General features: G+C 42.4%; 1 protein-coding gene across 6 annotated transcripts; it reads right to left on the bottom strand.

Annotated features, from left to right (window-relative positions):
* Window positions 1-1,482: 1,482 nt before the first annotated feature.
* On the bottom strand, window positions 1,483-18,960 carry LOC127066703 (uncharacterized). 6 transcript variants are annotated; one of them, XM_051000729.1, is made up of 12 exons: window positions 18,316-18,960; window positions 8,808-8,913; window positions 8,511-8,733; window positions 7,916-8,431; window positions 6,926-7,844; window positions 6,724-6,837; window positions 6,235-6,630; window positions 5,815-6,161; window positions 5,219-5,734; window positions 5,022-5,134; window positions 4,722-4,932; window positions 1,483-4,628 (listed from the first exon to the last, which is right to left on the bottom strand). In XM_051000729.1, the coding sequence occupies exons 2-12, from the start codon at window positions 8,896-8,898 to the stop codon at window positions 4,052-4,054; spliced, it is 4,023 nt and encodes a 1,340-aa protein (XP_050856686.1). In that variant the 5' UTR covers window positions 8,899-8,913; window positions 18,316-18,960; the 3' UTR covers window positions 1,483-4,051. The 6 variants fall into 6 exon arrangements, with proteins under 6 accessions (XP_050856686.1, XP_050856693.1, XP_050856689.1 ...); XM_051000736.1 differs by having other exon boundaries at window positions 4,722-4,929; window positions 18,316-18,956; XM_051000732.1 differs by lacking the exon at window positions 18,316-18,960 and adding an exon at window positions 16,062-18,309.
* Between the last annotated feature and the right edge of the window lie 85 nt (window positions 18,961-19,045).

The raw sequence follows: 19,045 nt of genomic DNA, 5'->3' as shown, positions 1-19,045 counted from the left end.
AGAGAGAGAGAGAGAGGACGAGTGGTCCAGAGATTGTCTATCCTACCAACGACATTTTATACCTTCGTCGCCGTCTCCGAGTGATATAAGAAGCGCACGCTCTGCATATTTGCATAAAATGCAAGTGCCGGCGTTAAGCCGTCATGGATAAATAATTATCTCGGCTGATTTGTAATTAATCTTGTCAGATTTCCGTTAGAAACTTGACGCGTCGTTAACGTTTACAGTTCCATTACTTTTGTCCGTTTAACGACGAATAACATTCTCGTTTATAGATCCTAAACTCATTCGCTCGTGGTACGTCGATCGGTGTATCGAAGGATTCGATTCTCGGTGAATAACGACGATCGAAAGAGGCACGAAGAAAAAAGGGTTCTTGGAGGAGTCTCTTGTGCAATTTCAGCGAGTCTTTTTCTTCTTCTTCTTCTTCTTCTTCTTCTTCTCCTCTCTTCACGTGCATGCGACATAACTTTCGAGAAACGACTTCTGGCCGGGTCTACGGTGGACAATCAGATAAGCTCGAACGCCCGCACGATCTTACGTAACTGTACGCGCGTTACGTCGTATAAACGAAACTCGCGACACACCGGGAGTTAAGCGCGCTCGCTACGAGCACAAAGCGAGAGCTTCGTTTCTCGATGAGAAAGAAAGGAAAGAGAGAAATAAGAAAGAGATCGTTTCTCGATGCCATTAGTAGGTACTACTCTTCGAGAGATCGCTCCGAGAGATCCTCCACGAGAAGTGTCTCCTTCCCTTTATTTCTACCTCCTTATATACTTTTTTTTTCTTCCCTTTTCGCCGCTACTTTTCTTTCCTTTCACGAGAAACCGTGTCTTCTCAATCGTAGATAAGAGAATGGTCTCGTTAGAATATTTTATTTAAATCGGTATCAACGCTCGAATACCTCCTCTTGCGTAATAACGCAACGTGCATACGATTTTCTATATCAATTTCGAATATCGTTCGATAGGCAAGAAAACTAAAGAAATTGTGAAAGAGGATACAAAACGTCGTGGCATCGTAAGTTAAGACGGTGATATCGTAGAATCTTGAAAGCTTCGGAATTCGTACGAACCCGCATCATCGTTCCTTCTCGGCGCCGTGCGCATATTTTACGAGTTTTTGTAATCCTCGTTTTTTCTCATCCCCGCGATGATGTCCCGAATCGCGCGGGGAATTAGTCGTCGAATAAAACAGGACATCTTTTCCAGTGCTTTTTTTCATTAATATCATCTCCATTCGTTACGTAAAGAATTAAATATTTTAATGATATCGTTATAGGAGTGCCATCCTGAGCTAATTGACTAAAACTATTTATGAGATTGACGATTAAAAAAAGCGCTCGCACACAGCCGATAAAGTACCAACTGATACTGAAGTAGACAACGCAAGTACCGTCGATCGACGCTACAGACCGTTCGTCTCGAGCGCGCCAAATTGAATTGATTTTTGCGGAGAGAAGGGAAGGCCACAAAAATAATGTGAGATAAAAAATGTTTTATAAATCGAACGTTCTTTTAACATATAATTCGGGAATAATAAACATTATCGGACATGCTTCGTATGTACAAAATAATAATATACAGAGTGCGCGTGGGTGCTCGCGTGCCAAACTCTTTTGTTCATGCACATAATGTAAGAATAAATAATGATGTATTGTCTGTGAGAGTAAAATCAAAAATCTCGAAAAATAGACCTTCTGAAACGTCAATCGTTTCCTCGTAAAGCTAACAAGTAGGAAGAAAATTTGGTCGATACTATACCAACGCATTAACGCTATTCGTTATAATTAAGTAAACAATAGGAGTCTACGATTGCGATACGCAAAGATCCGGAAAGATCGAGCATCACCGAAGACAGGTGTAATATCGTTCACGGTGTTGGAATTTTTTGTCATTTATTTTTATATACTGCTTTTCCTCCAATAAGAAGACTAGGAATGCTCTGCAGTAAAAATACGAATCTTACGCGTTTAGATATCTAAAAGCTAGAGACTGGAATTGAATTAGAAACAAGAATCGACATTTCCTACGTCTTTCGCGAAATCGATTTCTCAACGTCGCGCGAGACAAAAAATTTCTGATCCGTTTAATCGGTAAAATTATTTCGTGAAAGACGAAGGGAAATCAGAATGTCAAATATTTCTCTAAATTCCAGCTGTGCGATTTCTGCCAACAAAATCAATACATTGCATTATGTATCGATATAATCATCATTTATAACTAATAACTTTTCAAGCTTTTCACTGTTCGCCTCTTAACGTTATCCTAAATTGACATAACAGATCGAATTCCCGTTCATCGAGCTTTCTTTATCCGTTAAAACGAAGAAACAACCTAGTTCCTATATCTCTTCAGAAAGCTTCTCTTTGTAAATTAATAAATAGTTTTACGATACCGTACAAATTTAACAATTAAACGAATATTAAATTAATGAAATTCAGCGAGGATAAAATGACAACAGAATCGATAAAGATCGATCGAGGTCGCGCAGTCGGCTTGATAACGTGAGTGATCGTGATTAAAAATGACCTAATACATTTACAATTACATATACATACTACGCTACATATAAGTAAAAATTTATAATAATTGCAACGAAAGATATTGTTACGAGTTTAGATAAAACACGTTTTTAAGAAATGTCATGGCTCTTGCCATTTGCTCTTTCAATATATAAGATTTTATCAAATGCTATAGTTTATGTACCATAATGCTAGTTTCGTTTTTTCATTTTTTTCTTTTTGTTTTTCTTTTCTCTTTTTTTCTTTTTTTTTTGTTTTTTTTTTCGTTTTAATCAATTTTTAATATCTTTCAATATTATGCTGTCGAATTAGAGTGATAGAAACGTTGTAGAAAGTGTTCGAAGTTGAAAATAATATCATTCTTGATATTCGAAAGATACTTTGTCTATATATAAGTGTTATAAAAATAAATAAAGCGAGAGCGGTTTACTACTCTGCATGTGTGCGCGTAAAATAATAGCATTTTCTTTCTTTTTTTTTTTTTTTTAATTTAAAAGTCTTGCGGAATATTATACTATCCGGCTCTGTTTGAAACGAACCGTCTCTCTTCTCGTACTATTATGAAAATGAATAAATATAGACGTCTATATAAACGGAGAAAAAGTAAGGAAACACGTTGACTCTATAGAATTAATCTCTTTACGATAAGATATCTATAATTCGAGAAAGGAAGAAAATGCAAATTTGTTTCTTTTTCTCTTAGAGTAAGTCGCTATAAAATTTCTTACGTAGATATTAATATTGTCGTTGGTGAAACAGTGTCCCTATATATCGATAACATCAGATCGTAATAAACATGGCTTAATTTTACTATGTATGTATCAGTCTCAAAAGTAGATCGAGCGGAAGTCAATCGATGTACAATTTAGGATCAAATTGGCCAGTACTTTCTTTCTAAAATGTCTCGACAGTCGACGAACGCGTGCGCCTTATTGCTAACGAAAGCTACGCAATCCACTTAAGTATCCTATTATATCTTCCGACCGACTAATGCGACGGAATATCGTCTTGTATCTATTTTAGATCTCTAACTTTGTTTTATTTATACTCGAAAAAATCTACAACGAGGTTTAAGGCTTCGTCGAACGTTTGACCTTCTGGTCGCACCTTCGTATTTCTAGGAATCCGGCGTAAATATTGATCGCACATCTAGTACAAAGATTGTACGTTTAAAAAGGAAGAATATTTTGGTATACATTGTTTTGGAATAGCCGTAGCTTGTAAAACTGGCCAAGAATTCTGGCAGCGATCCAGAGCTTGATCATCAATTGGCTCTACCATAAACTTTCTCGGTAGAACAAATGTAACGAAATTGTTATTCTTTGGCTCTTAAAAAGTTCTAACAAAAGATATATACCGCGAACTAGCAACCGTCGATTTAAATTCTAAACTCCATTCTGCCTCTTTATAACTCGTCCACGTACGTTATACGCTTGTATGTCTTTTTACAATGCAACGGCGGCCTCCACTGATCGGTTAAACTCTATACATCTATACATTATCTAAAACTTTTGACTAGAGGCCACATCAGAGAATGGAGACTTCCTCGGTATCCTTGTTATTCGTTGGCACCATGGACACCATTTCTTCCGTTTGTACGTTCCTCGCACTGCCATTCTTACTGAGTTGCCTCGTCGAGGTCACCATTCCTGGCAGAAGATTGACGTACTTGTGCACAGTGTCTTTCTGTTGCTTGTTGGAATTCTGGCGAGAAGCAACGAGCCCCTTCACCGTTCTTTCGAGACCTAACAAAGGAATTGTACCGTCTTGACTGGAAACTCTTCTGTCCGAACAGAACTCCAGATTTTGATTGTCATCGTGAGAACTTATTTCGAGTAGAGGTGGACTCGTCGTAATCGACGACGTTGGATCCGACGATTGCGTGGACTGTTGTTGTTGCTGCGACCAGGGCAAAGAGAACTTTCTCACGCTATTCGTCAGATGCATCTCCATTTGCCCGGTATGTTCCAGCTGTACGCTCGCGAGAGGTACGTCGAGGCAAGGAGATAAAATTCGAGGATTCGTCGCCAAAAACTCGACGATCTCCGGTGCCGAGGGTCTCTCGTTTTGATTGACGAACCAGCAAGAGTACATCAAGTTTTCTCTGCGGGATAAAAAACAACGTTAGTTTCGATGAAATTTCGCTGACCTCTGTGAATTGTCTTCGTTTCTTCGATCCGTTGTCTCGAATACTCACAGCGGCGACTTGACGCCTTTAGGAACTACGAGACAATTGCCGGCCTTAACGTGAGCCAAAACCTCGTTATTGCTCATCCCTTGGAAAGGGAAGCTCCCAAATGTAATAATCTCGTAGAGCAAAACGCCATACGACCATACGTCGGAAGCAGCGCTGAATATTCCCAAACCCAAGGACTCCGGTGCCATCCATCGTACGGGTAACATACCTGCTTGGCATAAGAAACGATTCACGATTGAACAAAGTCGAAATGCATTGCAGATGTAAGACGGTCGAACGATTCGTTTAATGAAAAAATACCTTTTCTATTGAATCTATAATAATCGTTCTCGTACATCGGTCTGGTCATACCAAAGTCGCCGAGCTTAACGACTCGTTGTGCGTTTATCAGGCAATTACGAGAAGCCACGTCTCTGAGGAAAAGAATTTCGATTAACCGCGATCGGAATTAGTTCGACGAACGGATTACTTCGATACATCCGATAAGAAAGATTTACCTGTGAACATATTTTAATTGCGCTAAGTAACTCAGAGCTCTGGCAACGTCCAAAGCCATAGCGGTTAATTTTTTATTCGATATCTCGTCCGAATCCTCGTAGCTCTGATCGTTTACCAAATGTCTTCTCGCGAGTAGATACGTCTTCAAATCACCGTACAGCATGAATTCCATAACCGTGAGAACAGGTTCGCACTTTAAGCAAACGCCGAGCAGCTTGATGATATTTTTATGCTCGAACCTTTTCATGACTTCGAACTCGCTCAAAAAGTCTGATTTTTCGTCGATCGAACTTCCAACCTTTAAGGTCTTCACCGCGACAGCCAGCCAACCCTTTTCAGGGAAAAAAGTTTCGCCACCGTATACCGTACCGAAGGCACCCTCTCCGATCTTTCTATTGATCACAACTCTATTTCGCGGTATCTCCCATTTGTCTAGGCTCGAGGTATCCAATTTGGAAAAGTCAAGACCCAAGGTCTTCATATATCTCTCGTGAAGGCGAACTTTCTCGTCGTACCTGGTCGAACAGAAAAACGAAGGGAAAACGTGTGCAACGCTGTGCGAAAGAACGACAAGATCTTTACGAGCTTTACTTACTTTCTCTTGACAAAAATAAAACCAATGATGAGCAATATTCCGAGCAGGCCAAAACCGATGATGTTAACGATCACGATGGCTGCTTCGCAGGAAACTTCCAAAAGTTCAGCGAGTCCGCTGAAAACGCATTTAGGAGGAGGCTCCGAGCCGTCGTCGGGCATAGTTTTCGACAGCCATACGAACGCGGAGATGTTTAGATCCAATGTTCCGCCTGTCACTTCGTTTCCCATTTCTGAAATGTTTGGATAGAAATTTCCAACGATGTGCATTTCGTTATCTATATTCTGCACGACATTGATGATGGAGTATCTGGACGGTCCGCCAATGAACTTGATTCGACCAGAGACCTATAAAAAGTTAGAAATAGAAGAGAGTCGTCCTAGCGGATCTATCGTCCTATCGAAGGAAGGTATTACGAACCCCGTTAAAATCGGTAGCACCGATGATGCTGGTCAAACGATTGACCGTGTCATTGCTATGAAGCTGAAATACGTAGCTTTGATTTTCTTTGAGTAGAGCATCCATCGCGTAGGCATAGGTCCACATGGCGTCGTAGGCATACCCAGCGTAATTGGACGGCACTTGATTTCGCAAATAACAGAAGGACTCGTAACGATCGCGCCATTGCCGCACTGTTATACCTTCCTGCATGATATCATCGTCCGATGCAAAGTACGCATGCGACAGACCAAGATGCCCATTTATTGCTTTTGTCATCTCAATCGTACTGCAGGGAACCTGCTCGCCTTGTGCGTTATATTGATCGGTATCGTACCACTGTGTACGAAGCCATAAAGGCAAGAACCAAACGTATCCCTAGAAGGAACGAAACGAAGGAGCAAAACGAAAGTTAATTTTTTTTCATATCCGAAAGATACGGCCTGGGATTTGAAGCGATGGAAGCCTTACTTGGACAGCCGTCATTTCCAGTTTGTACGCTTCGCACATGACTTGTCGCGCGACTTGATCGTACACGTCGGCGATGATTATCCTCGCCCGTTTCTGCTTCAAATCTTGAAGGCTCTAAAAGAATAGATAAAACGATGTTACAAAATACGAGAAGCGAGCTAACAATGATTAATAGGTCCGCGAACGCCACCTCGTTACGCACCTTCGTTATCACTTCGGGATCCCATTCTCTCGGAAACTTTGCATTCGCCACGAACGTAATGCCATTGTCGCGTAGCATGTCCTGCATATAAGATATGTATTCCGTATACTTTTGTCCATCTTCGGTCAACGACGCGACTCGACGCCATCCCAACCGCTGAAGAAGATACAGATAGACGTATTTGTACTGTTTATTTTCACCGATCGTTCTGAAGAAGTGAGGGTATCTAGTTCGATCCTTGAAGCTGGACCCTTCGGCGCTGTAACTGATGATCACGGTCTTGTAATGGTTCGACACGCCGACCAGCGGTTCGACGGTCTCGGAGCAAGCTGGTCCAAGAACGCCGACGAGCTTCTCGTAAAAATTATGGACGATGTAATCGATGAAAGATTTCATTACCATGTCGGACTTGCACTGGCCGTCGCTCGCCAATAGCGTCAGGTTGTAGTCCCTCAAAAGACTATTGTTAACGTTTATCGCATCTTTCGCCATTTTGGCAGCGAACACGATAGATTTGGCAGTGTAGGACGTGCCGGTCATTGGGAATATTCCACCGACATAAAGAGTGTTTTTATCGGCATTATTCGGCATCCACCTGTACATCGCGTAATTTATATTGTCCGTAAGCCAACCGCAGGCGATCTTCGCCTCGTCGACGTTCTTCGAGTACAGGTTGTATCGATCGATCAAATTTTCATACATCGCCGACGTGAACTTGACACGATTTATGCTCTCGAAGGCAAACTTTGCCGCTGACTCCAGTCCCGTCCAGACGACTTTAGTCAGTCTGTTCGACTCGTAGGCGCAACCCAGCTGGGAGTTGTTCGTACCGCAACGTGGAAAATTGAGGCTCACGAAATCCCTCTCGTTGGGTATCACGACACTCGGTGTCCAATGAACGATGACCAGCGACCTTTGCCTGATTGCGAGTAAAAGAAAACATTGCTCGTTATTGACGTCCCGATATGGGAATATAAACGGATCCAATACCTGATGTTGGAAGGAGAATTTAGCGACTGGTTAGTGTATTCCTCGATCAGACTTTTCGTCAGCTCTCTCAGATGAGATCCGACCCAAGCTACTTTGACGTAAAGATTTAAGCTGTCGATATCCTCTTTGACGAAGGACGTTACGTCAGGGTGACCGGCCAGGAGTAGAGCGCAAGGTTGGGCCTGCTTGTCGGAAGTTTGGCATTGCCGAGGAACGTACATACCGTGCTGACAAAAGGACGTCTCGCAGTAATACCCATTCGTAATCGGATTGATCGTAAAGTTCTTGATCCGAAGTAGATTCGATTCGGAAACGTCGAAGCGTGCTGCGCTTTCCCGATTGACAAACGTCACCCAGCTATCCTCGATGCTGTACAATTTCTCCGGTACGAACCAGGCAAAATGTCCCGGTGGCGCGACCGCTCCGCATTCTTTCACGTCGTATTTGTTCAACAACGGCATCGTATCTTCCTGCGGCGGTATCCATACCTCCATATTTACCATTGCGTCGGGAAACCTTTTTTGAGAAGAACGATACAAATACACCTTGTTGCTTTCTTTTTCCTCGAATCGACGAAACGTGCGAATCTACTTACTTTCTAACCCCGGAAACCAAACGGTCGGACAATCTTTCGTAAATATCTTTGATGTAAGAATCGTCGTCCTTCTCGACGATCTCTACATCCGTATAGCCTAGTACCTCCTCCAAAAAGATCTTGGTAACGTGAGTGACCAATCTCTGAGTGATCTTTCGCGAAACTTCGAACCGCAAGCCAACGGTTTGACTGTCGACGATGACCAACCGTTTCGGATTAACTTCTGCGAAAAGGATATCGAAGTGAAAGCTCGTAATTGTTTCTGTCATAGAGCATGCATCGTCGAACCATGCGTACCTTCTAGCTTCGTCAGGCAACGATCGGATTCGGTGATCTCGAAAAAGACCAGAATCAGCAGGAGGCCAAAAATTCCCCACGATCTCGGCATCTTGATCTGTGCTTCCTGAAACACAATTTTTTTTCTTTTCATCAAACGCATTTACAGTCGTAACGTTTAAGTACTCTAAGTAACATAATTTCATTTTTAATTCAATTATCGATGTCGCTTAAACGCACGTAGCTAAATAGACGTAGTTACACGTGTCGTCGCGTTTCTACGTAACGACAAACGATAAACTCGCGTAGTTCGCGAAAGGAAACCTTGGCTGCTTATAATTGCGGAGATAACGCGAGTATTTTCACGATATGACGAAAACGAGACATACCTACGATACGCGCACGTTCCTCGATACCGTTACCCCTGGTGCGTGCGTGCGTGCGTGCGTGCGTGCGCGCACGCCTATATGCCTCGGTATACTGCAAAACGGACTTGAGCTCTGGGAACGAGCTTAATTGACCGAACGTCTGGGAGCAACTTTATGCGCGTAGATAGCTGAGTTATTAGACCGTTTAACGATGCAATAGCAAATTAGAATGAATATCGACAACACTAGACTAGTTTTTACGCATGAAACATCTTTGATGACGTTTAATTATAGCAATTTCCAACCATATATCTCGAAGAAAATATAAATCGAGTTTAGGTAAATTACGCGTAAATGGGTTTAAAACCAATGGCCACCGTGATTTATAACAATTTATTTCTCGCTAAGCGACGCTTGACCGTAGGCTCTTAACCATAGCCGCGAACTGTTAATGCAACTCGAACCGCATCAAATTTACGATTCCATCGCGATGAATTTCAATGTGACAAACATTATATTCGACATATAAGTCGGGGTCAAAAAGCGAGGGTTGGACGTGGAAGCAGACACCGAGACTTCCTGGCGCCTGCCTCGCGTCTCGCCGAAACTAACTCGAGAAAACGTTTTCTCTCGATACGTAACGAGCAAATGTGTTTTCGTGAAAACAAAATACCATTTCGAAATAATTATTTGCAATAGCGTAAAAAAAAAAAATATCGTTGCCTACGAGCGCTATCGATCGTCGATAAAAGTTCTTCGAATTTGATACTCGACGTAATTCCCTCAATTCGCAGAATGAATATATCTGCTATGAAACAAACATAATAACGACGTCGATACATCTTGAAGAATAGCGATTACGGAATATCACGTCGATGGAGATAAAAGATTAAATTGGATCGAACGCAGGCACTCGTAGCAACCAAGTAAAAACCTTCGAGACGATACTTTTGCCTGCGCGCGACGCGATAACGCTTTCCTTTCGATAAACAATTTTTTTCAACAGGACCTTTGCCGTTTAGACAGGTGTGACGCATCGACGTGCTATAGGATTGGTCGAACGTATATATATATTGCGAACGGCTGTTAGTAACATCGTTGCCGAGAACAAAGACGAAGACGACGACGACGACGACCACGACGATGGGAAAGAGCGACGCAACGACGAGAAGCAACACGAGAAACGCGACGAACGCGTGCTATTCTGGGACGGTCGACGGCATTGCGACGGTGCCTTGACTTCTCACCGTTCTTCGTCGTTGTCGTCGTCGTTTCACATGGCACAATTTGCTGCCACCATCACCTTTTCCACCTTTAACGCTTTTCTTCCTTAACGGCTAACGTCGCCTGGGAGAAGGAAAGCCGTAAGATCGACAACGGTCAAGGTCCGCATTACTTAGGTACTATACATGTGGAAGTTTCTTATATTACGACGTATTATCTTTCGTAGTTTACGATAATATTTTTACGCGACCTATTTCCCGCAAGAGTTAAATGATCCATGCCGAACGATACGAAGATCGACGTTACTCCTCCAAAATCTGAAAACATTCTAATTTCGTAGAGAGAATATACGAAATAACATTGATACGGATACAAGGTCGAGGGTTAACGCGGCCGTCGAAGCGTACACTACTCGTGCGTCAATGAGAACGTACAAGGTTACGCTACGAGAAAACACAGTTTGCCTAGTTCTCGATAAAGCCTCCTCCCTTACTCGTTACGTCGATCAACTTCATTTCCTATTTTACGTTCTTTCGATCTCCTTTCTTCTTCGCGAAAATAATTCGCGGCTGTCAACGTACGATCTTGGAATATCTCGGAAACTTTACGATCTCTATTACATACATATATTAAGTAATATCTCATAGCTGGTAAGCGCTTACGAGCGATATTTTCATTCTCGTTGCGTCATATTGAGACTATTACGAAGTAAATAACAACGAATAGTAGGGTATCGTCCGAGGGCCTATCCGACACGTTCGTTTAAAGTGGGCGACACGAATGACGTTGGAAAGAAGATAGAGATAAAGAGAAACTGGGGATCGAGCCATATAATACGATCGCAAATATTAAACGATTGCAATTTAGTCGTTTTGTCGAGGCGTTTAAGTGGCCCAACCTACGACCTCCCTTATCACGAATAAATAAAACATTATGGAGTATGAAGCACGTCGACGAATAAATGAATTGAACTCTTACCGATGCGCCTCGAACTCTTGGCCCTCCTTCCTTCTCCTCTATCCACCGCGATGATCGCGTAGGTATAAAATGGCGTGTACGTAAAACGCTTTAAACGATAATCGAAGCTTCGAAACACGGATAACGTTTAACATCAATGAACAACGAAAGGACGAAGTACGGATGGGAGACACAACCTTTCTTCCATTTATTTATTTACTTTCCGAAGGAAAACGAACGGATAAACGGATACTTTTTTTTTTAATAAATATTTGACATTATCGTCAAAGTAGCGCTTCTCTTATTCGCAAGTATAATACATTCTCAAAGGCTTCCACGTCGTGGCTCGTTGGAAAAAAAATGCATGAAAGCATGTTTTTACGACGAGGACGAACGAGACGAATGGCAAGAGACCGTAAAAAGGAAATAAGCAAGAATATACGTGTGTATCTATGCGCATGTATATTGTAATAGCATCACGATTCGCGGAAACGATTAAGCATTGCACGAACCGGCGCACGCTATTGTTCGATTATTTTTCGTAAAAAGACAAAGCCTTTCGTAGGAAAACCAAAAAAAAAGCTTTCCCCTTTTCATTTTTCGCGAACGAACGATCGTTCTAAAATTTGAAATTTTTTTTCTGACCGATAACCAGCGATATGTTTCAAGTACAATGACGCCCGGCAACGAGAATAACTTACACGCGGTGACTTCCCGGTCGTCGTATTTTCGAGACGCGTATCGAGCTATCATCGTCAAGGTCGGCTTGAAAGTGTTTGCTCTTGACACAAGCGTACCGGCTATCGCCGATATACCTTTTTCGAGTAGGCTCTTTGAAAACGTTCAATTTAATAAGCGAACTTTAGCCGATCCTTACCCTTCTTGATCGAATATCGTTTGATCTATGTCAAATGGATATACGAGAAGATATCTTGTATCGTGTAATTAAACAAATTTATCCGATACGAGAATGCAAACAATTACAAAATATACTATAATAAAATATCAACTTTGATATTGATTGACGTCACGATGACACTAGCAGTTTATCTCGAGATCGTCTAGTCCGATCAACCGTGATAAACAACAATTATCGTGGCGCACCAGCAGAAAAACGCTGACGAGAATCATGGTCGAACGAGGATTTATATTTGGATTCCTTTCGTATTTCGAGTTCTTCGACGATGGGAGGCGATTATCGACTAGTTGCAATATCGATAAATTAGTCACAGCGTGCAACGATATCCATTTTATGGCAAACTCTTCGTTATTGTCTTCATCGACAGTTTATCCTTGCCTTTTATATAACCGACGAAGATTAAAACTCCGTATCTGTAGAGAATTCAATCGGAAAAGAGAAGCTGAGAGAACGAGCGAACGAACGAACGAACGAACGAACGAGCGAGATGCTTTTCAGTTCTAAGAACCGTGATCGGTCCTACGGATTTATGAACGTACTCGATCTACTTTTACGGTCATTGTAATCCTATATCCCACTTTCGTCCTTCCTCGTTGAATGAAAAAATGTGTAATTTATAACGTACGTTGACGTAAATTGGTAACGTTATTTACGCGTGCCTGAGAAACGCGACGCTTGAAACGAACATTATTTAAAAAAAGAACAACACACGTAATACTATATACATTGTATCGGGTATGACGGTCAAGTATTTTTCTCGTCATTCATGTAAAATATTACTGTGCAAACTTGCCGCTTTATAAGATGTCGCAAAAAGTGTTTGTTTTTGCCACTCGCTGAAACATATTATCGACCGCACAACCTTCCGAGTCGTTAAAAAGACGACGACGTAACGCACAGACCGTCAATAACGTGAGATTCATCGGGCCGCCTTTGAACGTCGAGACTAGATAAAACCTTCGATTCAAGGTCAAGGTATATCGATTCAATACGATCGCAGGAAAGAATACGTCGGTATGAATTTTCCTTAGCGAGCTATGAGACAAGAAATCTCGTTGCGAGAAGGTCGTAGATAGCGACAATGGAACGTATCTCGAACGGACTTGCGCGTTAACGCGCGATTCATTAACGTGAAACGTTTTTTTGCCGAACTCCGACTCGAACAAGAAACTAGTTACGTCGATATTTCATTTGTAACGCGATCCTTCTCAACCGAGGTGAGATAAACGAAACGACATCGCAAATATTATTATCCTCGTTCGATAGCGAGTATCCGGATCTCCGCTTAAAAGGAAAGATCGAACGCGCGTTAAACGCAAACGTCCGAAACGAGTATGAAATAAAACGAGTGTCGAGCCGTGTCAAGGACAAGCTCGGTCAATCGACAAGAAGGAAGGATAGCAGTGGCAATAGTAGCGGTGGGTGGAAGGCATCGACCTCGCAACAATTCATCTCGCTCGCTCGTATGATCCAGTCATCGCCGTGGAATGCATCGCAATCAAAACACGAAGAACGGAGATCCCTCGAAACGTAAGGACGCGGTATCGTCGACGTCTTTGTTTCTCTCTTTCTTTTCCACGCTTACGAAATATAGAAATTTCGTCCGATAAATATTTTACAAGATTCGTACGATGTTTGTTTGTCGCAGGCCAGAAAATACGCGCACCGGGAGATTTGTTTTTAACAAAACGCTATCTGGCACCTCGAAACGCGCAATACCGTGTGTTGCGAAAACAAAGAGAGAAACAAATAAGGATCGAGCGTGCTTCGAAACCCGTTTCTCTTTTCACCGATTCTTTTTTCTTTCGATATTATCGCAAAGTATTATATCAGCTAGCTCAAAGCCAAAGGAAACACATAAATCAGATCGATCTCCGTAGGGCCGTACGCCTACCTTCCTTCTCGAGACGAGCAACTTTACTTTGTCGTTGCAACGAGCGAGCAAATCGGACGTCGACGTGTAGTACCGGCTCTCGACTCTTTATCTTTTTTAACAACGTCATCCTCCGGCTGCGATCCGCCTTCTTCATCATAGTGATTCATCGTAAAGCAGCGCCGTTGTTTTTCTCTCACTCCTGGTCGAAGTTACAGGTGCGGTAGTAAAAGATAAAAGCAGCATGGTAATAAAAAGAAAGCGATCGAAAAAAACGTGTAGTATGTAAGTACATTGGCTCGACTTTAAACAAAGGAGGAAAAAGATGAGTAAATAATACGTGTATTCCCCGTTATCGCGTGACCGTTCGTTCGTTCGTTTTCTCTCTCTCCCTCGATTCGACATCTGACATTTTTCACTACGAACGAAAGAACGAAAAATACGTTTTTGTCTGATAAAAACTATATATTCGAAGCCGATCGACGAAACGACCGAATGCGCACGAATCAATGACATAATGCTCGCGTCTACCTGATCTACCATATCTAACGCTATATTTTCCTAAAGATTTCAACAACGATTTCAACGGTAGCGACGCGTCTTGCATCATTTCTCGCATCACTCCTCGCGTTCTTAGGGATTAATTCGAGTAAACGAGCGACGCAATATCTTTTCTAAATTACGACGAAGACGCGCAATAACGTGAAATTACGTTCGAAGATTGAACGAGAAGAAAATACCAGCGAATCGTACTGTATTCGACTAGGATACCATAAGTATACGACGTACACGCATATTATACCTGTGTTTATATCGCACATATGATAAATCGGGGCAGCATACCGTTGGCGGGCCAACGCGCCATTTATTTACGGTGCAAAAATAAGAATGAAAGAGAAAGACAGAGAGAGAGAGGGAAAGTTTACAGTTTCGACTGCTACATAAACAACCGATTGTCGCGATCAGCGTTTCTTATTCTTCTTTTCTATTTTTCTACGTCGGCTGTTGTGTCGTTGGCTCGACGTTGTCGATGGAACGCCGTCGTACGTCGTCATCGAATCCTCCTTCTCCTACAACGTGACGATGAGAAGACAAATTTTGCGAAGAAGACGCAATAAGGTATCTCATCCTACGAAAAGATCTCACGTCACACACGTCTCTCTCCACGATCTACGTGCTTTCGTCATCGTCACGCGTACGTTAATACTATACGTATACGACATATGTAAACATATACGTATATGCTTCTTTTACGTTAGTCCGTTACGTTAGTAATAGTCAATCGTAGCGAACGTAACGAACTCTAATTTACGTCAAAATAGTCTCTTTCTGTTCGCGACCGTCGAACGCTCATTTCAATTTCAAATTTAGCAGCAATAGGATAAACACGATTCGGTAAAAATATGGTTTATCGAAGAAACGCGAGCGACTCTATTTTTTCGCAAAAGCAAAAATATGTCATTCGTTATCGCGAATCACGGACGATTGAAGAGATATAGAAGAAAAACGAAGGACAACGTTGACGAAGAAAAACGCGTGTTATTTACTATGCGCGTCGATAAATATAGAATACCGTGAGATAATGCATAACAATTTTATTCACCTTCGATCGCGTGATTTCACGCGAGTGACGCATGCACGCGAGCGATCGAGCGAGCAAAGTAACTAGATAATATTATGAAAACCGAACGTTTAGAGAGTCATCCTCTCTCTTTTCGTAAGCTAATAGGAAGCGGTGGTACGAATTCAAGTTCGAGAGCGTTACGTATATACATAAAGCTATATATATTTATAGCTTTATATATATATATATATATATATTCATATATACATATATATGTGTATATATGAATATGTACGTAAGAGAAAGGGGGAGAGAAAAAGAATGAGAAATGACGAAGCGACGACTTTGAAAAGAACGCGTTCCTACCCACCCACGTTTAACTATCAGCAGCAGTTTATACGAGCGCTGTTCCAAAGGTCCGTTATACGCGCGTGCCATGGTCACTTGGCTTCCATCTCAACTTCCTCTTCCCTTTCTTCTCTGCTCGAAAGCAAAGCTTTGCGCGTGCTCTGTCGTACGACTACGATGGAACTCGGAGAGTTTGATTCGTTTCGATTAGCTTACACGAGCGTAGCGTAACTATGGCAGAAAACGAATAGCGCGTCAACCATTGGCCCGAAGACTCGTTCGTCGAAACATCTTTGGCTATTTCTCTCTTTCTCTGTATAAAGTCTAGGTCATCGAACGAGCTTACACAAGATACGATTCGTGTACTTTACCCGAATAGATAGAGGGCCAAATTAACGAGCGTAGCTCGCGCAATGCGACGAGTAATCCTCTCGAACGAAAACAGTATTTTCACTTTCGATTTTGATGCGCGCGTTAACACGGGCACGTACGGTAATCGCGATAATCTTATCTCGAAGTCGTTAAATATAACACATCGCGAATAAAATGGAAAAAGAACGAGAAAGAGAAAAAAACGAGCGAAATTTTGTCGGTACGCAGGCGAACCAGCAAAACAATTTTGTTTGTCCCAATGAAGGCGATACGCGCACGAAAAATACGTATACGTAGGTGCCCTCCTCCTACATACGAGAGCGATGTGAGTCACTCGATAGCGTTTTACAGCCATCCCAGATCCGATTTTATCCTCACGCGATACCTCAACGACAACGGCGACGATGCGACGTAATACATCTATGTATGTACGTCCCTATGTACGTGGCATCGTACGATGAGACCTCGAGAAAAACAAGTGGTACTTTTCTCTCTCTCTCTCTCGCTCTCTCGATACTTGTGAATGGACCGTTGGCCTTTCGAGGTCAAGCGAGTCTATGAGATCCGACGCTATCGGAAAACGTACGACGCGATGCTCCAAGATATTTCGTAAGAAAATGTACAATTTTGAAATTTTCTGTCGTCCGTCGTCGTCGATGTCGATGAAGCTCTAACGTAAGCGCACGTACGAAAATAATACTTACGGACTAAGAGATTTGCGTACAAATTACACGCACGCAGTGCTAATGCCAAACGATTTACGAGCGAACGACCCTTCTATTTCCTACCGACCGTCGTATCGTTATCGTCCACGCAACATCTTTTTCATCGAATCGTTCGACTTTTTTAATATGACCTTTCAACGCATATAATCATACTTTATCAAGCTGAATAACTTGTTCAAACCTACCCAACTACTGTTTGAAGGAGCGGCTGAATATTTTTGTGTTCCATCGTAATATTATCGCTTTCCTTCACTTTCTAATTCGACGCAGAAGAAACGAATAACGGTCGAGCTACTCCGACAAATTGCTGTTTTGTCTTAGACATGGAGAGATTCAAGCGTGACGTTTAAGGGAATAATACAAAAATGATTACATTTCTCTCCTTTCGCGTGAAAAACCGAGCGGGAAACAATGACGCGGAATAGCGATGGACGTCACTTTCGAGAGGAATTCCGAGTATCGAAATTCTATTTTCGAAGTAGCCCGTGATTTTGCGTACCCGTCCAATATGAGACGCCGTTTATCGAGAGATAGAGAGAGAGAGAGAGAGAGCGCGCGCGTGCTCGCGCGTGTGTGTCCCGTAATTATGTTCGTATAATGCGAGTACCTGTCGCTTTATCTGGAAACGTAAGTTTACGCTCGATTTGATCGTATTACGCTCTCTTCGTCGTGCATCGGAATGATTCTCGCGATGACGATCGCAACGATTTCCCAACTTTTTTCTTCGGATGTATTCACCGCTAATTCGATCGTCGACCGATGAAACAAACGTGCGACGACGTACGACAAAGACATTATTGCTATTGCGTTTTGTCTTCGTATTTGCTGGAATGGAACGAAAAGAAACAATACTTGGACGAAGAAACGCAAGTGAGAAGCGTGGTTCGTGCAAGACATTTGGTGAATCGCGTTCAAAGTATCGAGGAGTCCTTGAAGATAATCGAAACTTTCTTCTAGACGAACACTAAAGAAACTCGTAACGTATATAAGCGTACGAGCGTCCTTACGTTACTCCGTCACGAAATCGTGCTGATGCTTTAAAAGAGGCGAAAAAAACGCCATGGAAACGAGCGACGGAGGTGATCGACGCACGTCTCAAATTCGATTTCCAATGGATTTTCTTTTTTTTTTCGATCCATCGAATCGACGGAAAGGCCAAAAGATTCTCGTAATACGTACTCGACGATTAGACGATATCCAGCTGTTTATGGTAATTCATCCAGCGAAGCGCGACCTCGGTCTCTGCCCGATGTCATCAGAAATCCGACGGAATCTTTTCGCATTTCGTTCGAGCGTTAGAGTGGACCAATTTATATTTAGTTCGAGAAGTTATTCGTCGCGATAACAATGTTCCTCTCTTCGACGCACACACCGCACTCGATAAAAGTAACTGGCATCTCACTGCCGCGTCCTCGCCGTGTCCTCTTTCGAGCAACAATATTTGCTCTCGTATCTACGCGTTCTTGATCGAACGATCTCTAATCCTACGCGTTATCGTCGACTAATCCTCTTCTTCCGCAATTCTCTTTCATAATTCGTCGAAAAAAACGCACCCGAGAGAAGAAAAAATTGCGAGGCCGCAAAGACAAAGCGTCTCTCGCCCCACGACGAAACGAATCGCGCGACTGCCTGCGCTATACTGACAACTGGCTACGCTTCATAATAAAAGCTGGCGCCTCCTCGATCTTAGGAACACTCGCGCGCGCAGTCGCGTGATCGCCTACGCCACGCCGGATCTCGCGGTCTCCTCCTTATCGCCCAAATTAGAAAGAACCGGATGATTTTTCGACGAGCACCGATTCGAAGCTCGATGCTCTTTCGTAGAGAATTTTTTATTCCGATACGTTTCTATGTAAATCTAGTCGAAGCTCGTCCATAGTATTTCGAGTACGATGTTCGATCGAGATAT

This window comes from Vespula vulgaris, chromosome 10 (genome assembly GCF_905475345.1).
Source record: "Vespula vulgaris chromosome 10, iyVesVulg1.1, whole genome shotgun sequence".
Classification (NCBI taxonomy): domain Eukaryota; kingdom Metazoa; phylum Arthropoda; class Insecta; order Hymenoptera; family Vespidae; genus Vespula; species Vespula vulgaris.
Note: the sequence above shows the minus strand (reverse complement) of the source record. Positions and strands in the feature narration are given on the sequence as shown.